Raw genomic sequence first — 13,552 nt, forward strand, 5'->3', positions numbered from 1 at the left:
TGTTATATAAAGTATTATTAATATTACAACAACAACACTACTACTACTACTACTACTAATAATAATAATTCTTATCAATATAAAATGAGTAACACAGAGTCTGCCTGTGAAAAGACCGGTGTCTTGTGGCATGTTCCAGTGATGAGAAGTGCTAAAAATACAACAAATGAGCATTAGAACCAATAGCTTCTGTTGTAATTTGAAAGCCTCTCAGCGTATAAGCAATCTACTGCGTATGAAAGAGCATCACTTAAAAGACCAAAGTATTTTCTAAAAAAGCTTCAGAATCAGACAGTTTTTCTTGGCGTTCTTCACTTCTTAATCTCAACACTAAAGAAACCCTTTGATGAAAAGATGCCATATACAGTATAGAACCTACCACATTTAGAGACACATCTGACCTACTGAGCAGAGAGATCCCTTTCCTAGTTCATACCCATCTTAGTCTCAATGATCAGCTGCAGACTTAAAAAAATACTGGCATTTGGAAAAGAGTGACTGGCTTAAGAAGTTGGAGTGACTGAGCTAGACGTATTTTCAAATCTTGGCCCATCACTTATACACTTATACTCATACAAGAAAGTAACAGCATGCAAAACCTGTAACATGAAAAAGGCTTGGGACACTACACTCTAAGAGTCTAGAAACTTGAGATTCCCTGCCCAGCAGCAAAGTTAAAGCATTGCAGCTCTGTTCAGACTAATCAGAGCTGAGACAGCGACAGTTCTTCAATGCCTACATTTTCCACTACTCCACACGTTTGATCCCTGGATCAACTCCAGCTCCAAGGAACACTGTATTCACTCTCATCTGTAATGGCGCCCCATCATTAGAAATCTATCAGGCGTCTTCTGGCAACGAATGCTCTGCACCTGGTTTAAATCTTTAAAAAAAGGGACGCAGCTTACAGAGTAGCGATTCATTTATCACAAATTACTTTCATTCCAAATAAGGGTAATAGAAAGCCAAAAAATATATGTTTTGGTGCTTAATGAAATGCAATGGCAATACATTAGTTCATTTTACATTTTAAAATTCCACCGCATTTCCAGTTAATAAAAGTATTTAATCATTAAATTTGTCAGATTTTAGAGGACTTCTTGTCAGGCCAGGAAAGGCCTTTTTTAGATATGTCTGTTCTGTGATAATGAATTAACTGGAATATCACCAGACATTGATTGTCATCCTTGGATGTAAAGAAAGTTACGGCCATCTGGGGAATCATATCCCAATAAATGACAGAAATAGACAAGTATGGTGAAAACAGTCAAACTTGAATAGGTGAAAATATTTAATATTTAAAATATCTAGGTTTTACTTGAATATTTTGTCTGGGCCATATTTCAGCAAATCGTTAAAAATATTTAACAGCAATCCAATAACTTACCATTTAGGCATTTCATACGGTGTGAGATAAAGGTCAGCCAAAGTGTTTAGGAAACTATGACTAACATTAAAAGATTTTAAATCAAAGAGCTCTTCACAAATTTACTGCCATAAACAATTATACCAAATATGTTAGCAACATGTGAGACAGCCTCACTGAAGTGTACAAATTTATTATTCATAAAGGAAACAAAAAGATTATTATAGGCCTTGGCATTATTAAACATTTTAATGCAAGTACTGTCAGAAATAGATAATACATGAAAGACTGGGAGTATTCAAAAATAAGTCATTTGTCACAAGCTCTTTATGATGGTGTTATCATGAAAGTCCTTAGGTTCAGATATACACCATATTTGTTTTCTCAAAAGATTGATTCTAGTTCCTGCTGTATGGAAAAACCTAATACAAATCCTTAGCTAAATGCCAAAAATAAGGACGGCAACATTCAAGAAGGATTGGAAGGAATCCTCTCTTCTTCATACCGAAGATACTGCTTCATACTAAATCTCTTGTGTGGCCTTAATAAATCACAATTAATAAATGCACAATTGAATTGCATTAGTTGTCTATGAATTCCAGTGCGTAACTGCTGAACAGTATCAATGCCTGGTCTAGTTTTTGACTTGATATTTAGCATGCAAGCATTTGGCTTAACTGAAATTATACAGGGCTCCTTTGAGACTTCACTTACAGTATTCTTAATAAGGGCATATCATGATAAAACTTAGATTTGAACCTAGTCTTCATCTGTGAAATCCATAAACTGGAGCATTGCGATTAGTAAGTATATACAGGTATTTATAATTGTAACTATTAGCTAAAATGTAAAAAATGCACAAATTTTAGTCAAAGAAAAATGTATTTTATGAACTGGAAAAAAACACATTTTAACATCATCTTCATGTCGCTTTTTTTGGACTACCTATTATTTGTTGTTCAAATCATACATTCAGTTATGAAAAGGTAAATCAGAAGTGAAAAATAACTCTTAGAGGAAAAGGAAAAGAACTGTAAATGACTCCATGTACTGACAGAATCAAGCTGAAAACACTTTTAGAGGGTGCTACACCTTTCAAAGGTGTTCAGTAAGGAACCCAATGGACTGAAATTCAAATGACGCCGATTCCTCACAGTACAGAAGCTGTCAAATAAATTTTTGACAGTTGGCAGAGAACGTGCTTTCAGCTGTGCTGTTCCCAGCATAACCACCTCACTGCGGTCTCTGGGCAATTTGCATACAGTATTCTCCTCGCATTTGTACGGGTTTGCTCCAACTGACAATCTTCCTCGCAAAGACCAAATTTGGTTGGCTACTTCACATTGTCCTCCCCTGGGTTTGATGCCTGGCCCCAATGAGGAAAAGAAGCTGGGCACCCTAACTCATTACTCTGTCCTATCACAAGCTGCTCTGGAGCCCTGGGCATGCCCAGCACTTAAAACAGAGTACAGGCCGGGTGGGTGAATGTAACACCTTTTGTCCACAACAAGATCACAACAAAGCTAAATATGCCTTATTCTCAAAACAGGCCTAATATGCCCATATAATATGTCCTTAATCTAAACGAACCACCTTGAAATTAGTTAATAAATAAAATCCTTTGAAATAAAAGTTTTCTTTTAATTAATTAAACACAATCCAGTTAATAAAAAAACAGATACATACACGTAAACACATGACAATTCACTCTGTTGGAAACTGATAAACAATATCTTACAATCACAAATTCAACTTTCTAAAAACAGAATCTGATGCTTTAGCTGCATGAAATGTTTTGCTGTAGTACAACTGTCATACAGTGGCAGAAAAAAAACATTCTAGGGTAACGGGACAAACTTGTCTCTTTTCTTAAAATTTCAAGAAAACATGACAGTTTACTACAGTAGGCCTTGTTTCTGACACTAGACACTTCAGGAGTTGGTAATGATGTCTGCACTAGAAACCAAACATTTCTTCTGTCCTTTGTGCATAAATGCATTTTTCCTCCGAGTTAGTATTTCCACTGTATCAGTCAACAGTTAAAATTTTGACTCTGGACTTCCTGTGATAATTAAAAGACATTAAAGAGTTTGTAATATTTTCAGAGACTAATCCTTCACAAAAATGTTCATTTTCTTGCTCAATTAATTGTAATCTGAAATTCTTAAAAAATTAAACTTGGATTCATCTCCTTTCTTTTTTGCCGGAAGAAATGGTGGTGAATGTGTCGTGTCTCACAAATACAAGTAGGTCCTTAATGAAAAGAAAACGGTATTATGCAGCTCAAAACAAAAATGAAAGACGTTTCACTTGTTGCACTTTATCGTTGTTTACATTGGATGATTTTACAATGAGATGTGGAAATTCCTGAGTAACGTAACAATCTGGCAATCAGTTGGCAACGCTATATCAGTCAGGTGGCATGCAGACTGCATCAATGCTGATTGATTAACATGTAGAAGGAACAAGTCTTTGCTGTCTCAAAATCCTGTCATGACACAGCAGTGGAGGAGCCTTTTTCTGTCATGTTACTCGCAAGGGGAATTGGCGATAGGAGACATCTGAGATTCAGAGGTACTTTGGAAAGCAAAAGTAATATGTTCTCTGGCTCTGTCTAGAAAAGGATCAGAAAAGGTAGGGTTGCTTCCAGAATAGTGTTTCCACTGCATCAGCTCGGAGATTGACAGATGCTTTTGTGTGCTGGGCTTCTCACTTTTTCGACCCAGCTGACAACTTCTCTCCATCAGGGGTTTTACTTCTGCAGCCAGACCTAGACACAGGGAAACGAGAAAAACACTGGCTGATCGTGACGGTCATTAAAATTCAGTCTGTGGCTGACAAACTGCACAGCTTTCGGAAGGCTGCTAGCTGAAAAAGTTCAGATTTAAAATGGAAAATCGTGCAAAAAGCAAAATGCTAAATCACATCCAAGTCCAGATCAGAAACTATTATGACCATCATGTGGTGCACAGCATTTTCATGATGCAACGCTACCCATCACAAAAAGTCCTCTTAAGGCAGTCCCAGGTGCCACAAGATGCCTTCCTTTCGTTCAAGAAGCAGAGGTTTTTGAGGTATTTGTACTGACACATTCTGACACATTATGTCCAAATCACTGTCTGTGAAAGCACCAAAAACATCCACATAATCAAACTTCGGGCCGCAACAACAGTGATTTCGTATGCAAGTGGCAATATTCTGCCTTCAGTACAAGGAAGTAAAAAGAAAGAATAGCAAATTGACCTAGTATAACCTAAAACTAAATTATTCACAGCTGAGCCTCTAACACATCTGGGCAGTGGAGTTGGACAGATGTTGTGTTCGGGAATCTACATTAAGAACTCCATACTCATGAGCAGTGAAACCTTAATTTCGCTCTAAATTTCACAGTGAGCCAGTTATATTTACGGAAGACAGATGTTACTATACAGTATGTGTTAATGGAGAACACTTTTATTTGGCACAAGGTATTCTGTACCTACTGAAGCCTATTTAGCACTTTAGAAGATGCCCCTATTAGTAAAGTGTTATATTCCTCTAAGATTGGAGTATTAAAGACATACTGCAATTATTTGAGAATCAAATAGACAAAGCAAGGATTTTAACCATGTTAAAACCTTGCAGACTGCAAAAAGACAGCCTTGCAGCGTACCAAACATTCCTACACATGACAGCACAGGGTCATAATAACACCCAGGTTTTGAAACTCCATCACGGGTTTGATTTGAGGCTTGCCGGCAACAACACCAAAGTCACTGTGTGATGCATAGCCTGTGTCAGTCGATTCTGTCTTGTTACAGCTCAGCTTAAGAATGATATTTTGCTTCTATATCTTGATGGCATCTATAAATAATGATATTGACAACAGTATCACAGATAATGTAACAATTCATACCAGTGAAAGGTGATGACAGACTGAGATATGTCAGTTGTTTTTTTAAAAGGAAAAACTGCAAGGGTGCCTACTTACATTTTTAAGTCCTATTTTAATTGATAAATGTGTACCCACAAACCATTTTCTCCACTTTATACCACCAACTGAAATGGTGGAACAATACTCAGCCCATGTTGGTTTCAAGTGGGGGGCTGGGGGGGCTGACTTTTTTTACAAAATGCACCATGTGAGATGGACGCCTGCAACAACCTGAGATGCAGATGAAGACTTTCCTGCCTTCATCTGAACCGCAGTGATTTCAGTCATCTGGAGCCGACGCGGGCTCACTCCGGCGGAGCTACGAGCATCGGCGCGTCAAGTCACCCGCCACGAGCCTCCGGGAGAAGCTCCCACTGGATCGGCAGCTCGAAGGCTCGGTTTTCGCGGGCGGGAAAGCGTACGAGGTGAGGGGATACCTCCCGCGGAGTCGCCGGATCCGCAGAGGCAGCCGAGCAGGTCGTGAGTGACGCACTCCGAGTCCTCGTGGAGAGTGAAGAGGTTCCGCAGCTCCTCCGAGGAGAAGCTGATGTGAGCGGCCCTCTTGGACAGGTCGACCACGGCTCCGGACAGCCCCTGCTTGCTGATCTGCCTCTGGTAGATCTTCTCTTCGATAGTGCCTGACGGCAAAGCAGGAACGAGAGAGGAGTCACCGCTGGTGGGCCTGGGAAGTGTAAGCTCTCAATGCGCGCTACTCCAAACGTCCAAAATTATTTTCATCTCAACTAAGATGGCTGTGATCCAGTGTTAAAACTCACCGCACAGGTACAGAAGCTGCAAGAACTTCTGCTTTAATAAAACGACCTCAAGGGTCCATCAATATAATCCTGCAATGTGAGAAACACTGTCTTAACCATCCGTGTATTAATCTCAAAGCCTAGTTTCAACACAACTCAGATATGGGAAATTGTACAAATTGCCCAAAACAGCCTATATGTAGATTTTCATAACTAAATGTTCTGAAGAGCAGCACTAAGTTAATAAAGCTGAATGTGATTCCAACAGTCATACTGTGAATAGGAAAACAGCAAGCTTTGGAACAATTTCAAATTACGGAGAAGTGCAATAAACAGGAATCAGCCCCAACAAGCAAATTTCACACAGTCAACACTTTGCAGTCTGGAGAAGAATGAACACCGCAAATCTCCTGATTCTCTTTTAGGATGCCAATGATTTAATGCAACATGTGACATTCTGAAGCCACTTGACACATCCTGCCATCCATTACAAAAAACAGGTGATGTCAATATTCACAGAAGGCTGCAGCAGAAAAATTAAAGCTATTTTAAATACACAGAGAATATTATTGCTAATTATGTTCCTTAGCAACAATTCACATACAATTTAGCTTGTTTATTGCTAATGATACGCACTCACGTACACTCAAGATCACACACTTTGGTGATTAAGCCAGTTTACTGCTATAAGTGTATGAACAACTCCCAGCAAGAAATGAATGCTTTGGCAACGAATGCTTTGGCAATTGTACTGTATACATCTGAACTCCCACTGCTGACTCAGTCAATTCTTGAGTGGGAGAAAGTGAAATAAGGTCACCATTTCTTGTGGGCCTCCGAAATAAATGTAAGCTCTCAATGTGCACTACAATAAACATTCAATTTTTTTTCCCATATAAGAAAAAAACTTTTTATGCTTTCATATAAATCATGAAACTGGATTTTTTAATGGTATACACTACACTTTGTTGACATCTTAAACCATTTACATTTTCAGATAAAATGCAGCGAATCAGTTCAGATGGTTTGAAAAGGAGAAAATATTTTTCCTTTTAATCCATTATTCTGAACATACTTAATCATACTAACAATGTTCCTTTTGGTGAATCTGATATTTCAATGGTTCCTACAAGCCAAATCAAATGATTAATTTCCAATATATGATATGAATCACTGGAAATAATTTCAAAAGAGAGGTACATAATCCAGGAGCAGAACCAATTATGATTCTGTTTTCTCGAAAATACACAACAGTGTAATGGTTGCAATCCAGCATCAAAACAGGTAAAGAAGTTGCAAGAACTTCTGCTTTAAGAAAATGACATCAAAGGGCGATCAATATAATCCTGCAAGGTAAGAAACACTGCTTTAAACATCCGTGTATTAATCTCAAAGTGTAGTTTTCAACTCAACACTCAGATACTGAAGTGCAGTTCATTTACTTTGTGTCTGAAAATGGAAAATGTACAATTACTTGATTTTGGCATTTGTGAACTTTCATTTCATTTACAATGAAAGTCCTTACGCAGGACTGTGCATAACACATTATGGTGAAAGGTGTTGCTTTGCAGCAGGCAAAGGGCAGGTGAGACTAACCTGTGGTGAGGAAACGGTAGATGTGAACAGTTCTCTTCTGACCATCTCTCCACACCCTGGCCATGGCCTAGGGACACAGAGCACACACATATCACCCAACAGCCTAGCGAAGCATGTGACTGGAATCCCACCTGTAGCGTCGGGGAGGTGTCAGGATGGGAGAGCAAAATAATCTAGTCAGGGCGTAGGCTGAAAGGCTGCTTACCACTTAGAGTTTGACCAGCAAACTGTAAGGTGAGTTCACTGAGATACTCAGCGACTAACATCACAATGTCCTTTGAGGCCACTGTTAATCATACCAAGTTGTAAGAACCTTCATTCGTAAATGGAAAAAAAAAACATATTATTGAAAATACACACTTCTACTTCACATCTACAGATATTTACCTATCTTAAAAAATATGATATATATTTGTACGTCCAAACACAAGAACTAAAGCACTTCACAATGACTCCTAGCCTTTAGAATGGATTGTAGAAGAGTAAGGTAGCAAATTATATGTAAGCTAAGTTTTCACTTTGTGTATTAACCTCTTCCAGTAACAACATAGATACACTGAAAAGCAGGAATGTGATGACGACCAAATGAACATTCAAAATACTTCTACAGGGGGAACTTAGTCTTTTTGTATTTTTGAAGCAAGCAGATACTAGATGATTTTTAACTCGAAATATGCAGAACCTGCTTGGCTCACACTGCAGCACTGCAGCAAATCAACCCAATACCGCCACCTGCTGTTCAGTTTTTTCAATACAGCTTTCATGCCTGAACTTTGGAGAAACCTGGGGAAAAGATACTGTTATTTCCTAGGTATGAATACCTACAAAAATACATTTTTCCACGTGCCCTAATTATGGCTTTACTTTGTGCAAAAGTGCTGCACCGTCTCATCTCCTTGTTGCCAAGGTAACACCTTCTTGCAGATCTCACAAGGAAACATTTGTTTCTTGGTGCTAAGAAACTAACTCACCGTCACTCTCAGTCCTGCACAGTATAAATCATGACCAAACACACATTCCTACTGTATGCATCCTACCCTCAAATCCAGCTAACGGGAGTAATTCAAATAAAAATGTGTGCTAAAAGCTCCCAGTTAAACACGGGCCATGTAGGATATCAATATTTTTCACCTGCGTTCTGGCACCAGATATCAAGAAAGAACAAAACCTAATTCAGTACTGAATGAATCCCCCCAGAAACACCTAACATGACTCAGGAGGAAAAGAAGAATGTCCTTATTAACCACTCCTGACTATAGCGTTTCTCACAATGCTCAACAAACTACTACCTTTAGTGAGGCGGTTTAAAATGCTTATGCCCAAGAACAATGCGTACAAGAAATCGTGCTCTGTGCACTTGGTGCATTAAACACAGCCAAGTGACTGTTTCCCATATGAAGCTATCGGATTAGTGCAATGATACTGTAATATGGTCAGGGCAAGGTGTGTGAATATGTATTGTTGCACAGCTGGGACTATTTATTGTTTTTAACTTGAATCTATTTTATGTTGAATGTGGTGTGCTTTTGGAGTTTTATGATGGTCATGTCCAAGACCATTTTCTAACCCCTCTGGATGGACATTAAAGTTACACACAGTAATATACTTTATTGATCCCGTGAGGGAAACTGCAGAGCAAGAAGAAGTATCTCAGCTCCCTAGAATTCCACCGTGTTGTGATCGCAAATCTAATCGCCGCCAAAGACAAGAAGAAAAACACTTAACTCACTAACCCTAACTAACTGAACAGAAAACGAAAGACAACAAAAAGACACAGAGCTGCTGTAACAGGCTGCCACTAGCAAGGCGCCATCTTGAATGAGCTCCTTTGCTTCCTGCAGTGGCTGTACCTGGATGTCGTTGGCTGGGTTCCAGTCAACGTCGTAGAGAACGAGGTGCGAGGCTCCCACTAAGTTCAGCCCCACTCCCCCTGCCTTGGAGCTCAGCAGGAACACAAAGTCGGAGGAGTATCCGCTGTTGAAGACGTCCACGATCTTCTGCCGCTGCGAGACCGGGGTCTGCCCGTCCAGCCGCGTGGATCTGTACCCACAGCGCCGGCACAGGTCCTGCAGCATGTCCAGAGTCTGGGTGTAATTGGACACGAGCACAACTCTGGAAGCAGGTGCGAGAAAAATCGATCAGCTTCACCTGCAGACGACCAGCGCACCCCGATCTGACTGCTTGTGTGGAAGGAGAAGCAAATAAAATCCTATCCTGTTTCTATCCTATAAAAAGAAAATCCGATTTCTAAAAGGAAGAGGATTTCTGCGTTCAAAGGTCAGACACTAAGGGTACAGCACATCTTCGGAATCTCTGCAACTTATGCTGGCTGCTTTAATTGTGTTTGCTTCTTTCATTTTACAAAGCATCAATTTTCTGTCGCAGGCTAATCTAAGCAGAGGACTGAAAGCTAAACAATGGAATAAAACAGAAACTGTTTTGAAAGAGTTCTGTCACTTTGAGGAACGAGGGTTCTGTTTCTCAGAGCGTGCGTGTTTATCTGGATTCCCTTGATGTCCATGAAACCGATTCCATCTAACTCCTCACTTTATCATGAACTCACACGCAGTGAGTGTGGTTCTCTACCAGCCTGTCTCCTCTGTAATCCACGCAGACTTGTTCAGCCTGCTAGACGGCTCGCGGAGGATGATTTAAAGGACCACCGGCCTGCGCTAACGAGTATGAGCTGTAATTACTGCTAGAGACTCGGTCACAGTAAGCACCTGTCGGCGGGACTCAGCTGGCGGATCGCTGCAAGCAGGTCTGTGAGCACCATCAGCTTTCCTGAATCCGACGCGTCAAGCCCCTCTGAAGAGTACCCCTCAGGGAAGAGCCCAGACAAGCCTTCGTACAGAGAGCTCTCGGCTGCATCAGCGCAGTCACTCCTGGCCCTGTCTTCTCTTTCCTGTTAAAACACAGCCACGTCATTCAGCACCCCACCTGACAAAGGGGGACCAACGCAAGACAAACGTACTGTACATCTATAGCTCGGCTTACAGGTCAAAGGAAAAAACATTTTTATTAAATTGCAGCAAACAAGGGACAAAATGATTATCCTGCATTTTTACCCTGTACTAAAGGTATACAACGTATTTTGTTGCATTAAGCAAATGATATTGTTTTCTCTGAGTTCAGTTAAAAGAGGCAGGAGAAATACGATCAAGGCACCTAATATGGCATTAAAAAGAAGGCATAATCACTTAATTCATATTCTAAAACAATGACTCAATTCTACCAAAAATAATAATCATGACAACATTACAAGATTATGGATCAAGAAATGCACATGGCTGACAGTTCATCTGCTAAAAGGTGTTTCACGAAAGCAGAATGATGAGCATTCTTGCACATGATAAATAGAGTGTGACAAAACGTTACAGAAAACAGAATAACCATGTGTACTCCCTTTATAAGAAGGGTAAATGATGTGTTGTTTGATTTACATGAACAATTTTCTTTAATTTCTGATTAATTGTTTGATGTTATTATTTCTGTTTTGCATGAACTGTTGTCTACAAATACCACCTCTATAAAATCTGCATTTGTCCACGGACTGGCAAAAACAGCTCCCAGATGAAGGGGCGTGTATTTACAAAGCTCATAAAGTAATGCATACGCTTTTCAGGATGCCAAGAAATCATGTCAGCGTGTAAATGGAAGATCTCTTTACTTCATGTGCGCATGAAAAAAATAACAAGAAGCCTATGTCTTTGCGACCAAGACAGAACCAAGAAATTGGAAATCACACATGGGGACATGCTTTTTTTGCACAGCCACGTCTCTGGCTGGCTCACCCTGATGGTGGCGTACAGGAGGCCCGGGTGGTTGCAGAGTTTCTTCAGTGCTCCAATGCAGACCAAGTGAGGGCTGTTCTCCAGCGCCCCCTGCAGGCAGGACCTGACCAGGCGGCAGCTGAGGATGTTGCGGTAGACCTCGAGCTGGAGGGGTGTGGGCTGGCAGAACACTATCCACTCCAGTTTGGGGGGCAGGTAGCTGTTGATGATCTCCTGGGTCCTGCGCAGGATGAAAAGCCCAGTCAGGCGAGCCAGCTCTGCCGCCCTCTCTGCACCCAGGCGCTTCTCCTCCTGCCGATTGGAAACACCATCATGCAGTCGCCCAGGGCCCTGGGGGTTCATGTCACGAGTCCCGACAAGCTGTTTCACGTCTGATTTATTGTGCGTCCTATCGAGCATGCTCGTAAGCAGTGGTACAGTATGCCGACATTCCTGGATGGGCTGCAATCCGCATCGTGTCTGCTCCAGGACAAAAAGAACTGGAAACACTTCTCACAGCTGACATCTCACAGCAGTGAGTTTGAGGGATGAGAACGTGAGGGTAAGACACCTCAGGAAGACATTCCTCGTCATTTTAACAGAATTTAAAATTGAACAAAATGTGGTAGACAGAAAAAGGACCTGATTATAATAAGAATCCTTACACTTGTATAGTGCTTTTCTGGCCACTCCACTCAAAGCGCTTCATAGGTAACGGGGATCCCCTCCAACACCACCAGTGTGCAGCCCCCACCTGGATGATGTGCCAGCAGCCATAGTGCACAACAACGCTCCCCACACATCAGCTCTCAGTGGGGAGGACAACAGTGATGAAGCCAGTTCATAGATGGGGATTATTAGGAGGCCATGATTGGTAAAGGCCCATGGGGGAAATTTGGCCAGGACACAGAGGTAACACCTCTACACATTGAGAAACGCCCTGGGATTTTTAATAACCATGGAGAGTCAGGATCCAGTATTACATCTTATTTGATATATAATATATATTATATGATATATATATAAGGCCGGCACTTTTCTCACAGTATAGTGTTCCCATCTCTGTATTGGGGAATAAGGATCCACATGGACTGCAGGGTGAGCACACCCTACTGGCCACACCAACACCTCTTCCAGCAGCAAACTTAGCTTTCCCAGGAGGTCTCCCATCCAAGTACTAACCAGGCTCACACTGGCTGAGCTTCAGATATACAGTAGTATATACAGAGTGATATACAGTAGCCGCTGACATATAAACCTCACAACCATAATTCCCTGCTGCACGTCACAGTTTTTACAGAATGTACAGTAGCATTCATTGCTTCGATATTTCACCTCCAACCACCTAGTTAATGTCTCTAATTGCTGTTTAAAAGAATTGCCAAGAATGGTATGCACATTTTTAGCTATATCTAATGTCTTATATCTTATATTATAGATAATGTCTATATCTATCTTAGGACAGATCACTTTTCCGGTCTGGAAGAGCAAGAACAGGAGGAAACCCATACCCCTGTAGAAGATGGCTGCCGGGACTTGACAATGGGCTCCTCGTACACCTTCCTGTATGCGGAGGAAGAGCCCAGGATTCCAGGATTCACAAACTCTATGATTGCGTGGAATTCCTGGAGGTCATTCTGCACAGGAGTGCCTGTGGGTGGAGGGAGAGACGTTTCTCTCAGACTGGTTTCATTTTTCAGGTCAAAGGTTCACAGCTGCCACAGCCGGCAGAGGAGCAGACAACTTGACAATTCAAAACTTGGAAAACAAAGAACATCACGACGTTAAATAGTAGGTCACTGTTACCACGGATTCCTCTAAATAGGTGGTCTTGTCTCAGGGATGTATTTCATATTGTTATTGAGACAGGGCATAAATAAAGTTTCGACTACATTATTTTACTTTTAATAAAACACATAAAAATAGACAGACAGATCTGTTTAAACCATGTGGCCAGGAAAGTAGACACAGGAGGGCAACAGAGATACCAGACATGAGCATGCCATCACTGTCGATAACATTCTAATACGGTAACTTACACAACAATTTTTTAGTAATACACTATAATGTCATGTCATTAGGTCTACTCTATCTTTTTAAACATTTCTGATGGAAGGGTTTCAGAATCTGTTTGATCTGCCAAGTGTAA

At 40.8% G+C, this 13,552-nt stretch overlaps 1 protein-coding gene across 2 annotated transcripts in view; it reads right to left on the reverse strand.

Moving 5' to 3' along the window:
• Nucleotides 1-2,986: 2,986 nt before the first annotated feature.
• rad54b (RAD54 homolog B) overlaps nucleotides 2,987-13,552 on the reverse strand; it is a 39,211-nt gene continuing 28,645 nt past the window's right edge. For both annotated transcript variants that reach the window (XM_088600701.1, XM_088600700.1), the window contains exons 9-15: nucleotides 12,915-13,054; nucleotides 11,425-11,715; nucleotides 10,354-10,535; nucleotides 9,481-9,742; nucleotides 7,631-7,697; nucleotides 5,717-5,917; nucleotides 2,987-4,136 (exon numbers count right to left, since the gene is read on the reverse strand). In XM_088600701.1, the coding sequence (XP_088456827.1) occupies nucleotides 3,895-4,136; nucleotides 5,717-5,917; nucleotides 7,631-7,697; nucleotides 9,481-9,742; nucleotides 10,354-10,535; nucleotides 11,425-11,715; nucleotides 12,915-13,054 (1,385 nt within the window). In that variant the 3' untranslated portion in view covers nucleotides 2,987-3,894. The remainder of the gene's footprint in view (nucleotides 4,137-5,716; nucleotides 5,918-7,630; nucleotides 7,698-9,480; nucleotides 9,743-10,353; nucleotides 10,536-11,424; nucleotides 11,716-12,914; nucleotides 13,055-13,552) is intronic.

This window comes from Lepisosteus platostomus, chromosome 12 (genome assembly GCF_059453375.1).
Source record: "Lepisosteus platostomus isolate fLepPlt1 chromosome 12, fLepPlt1.hap1, whole genome shotgun sequence".
NCBI lineage: Eukaryota > Metazoa > Chordata > Actinopteri > Semionotiformes > Lepisosteidae > Lepisosteus > Lepisosteus platostomus.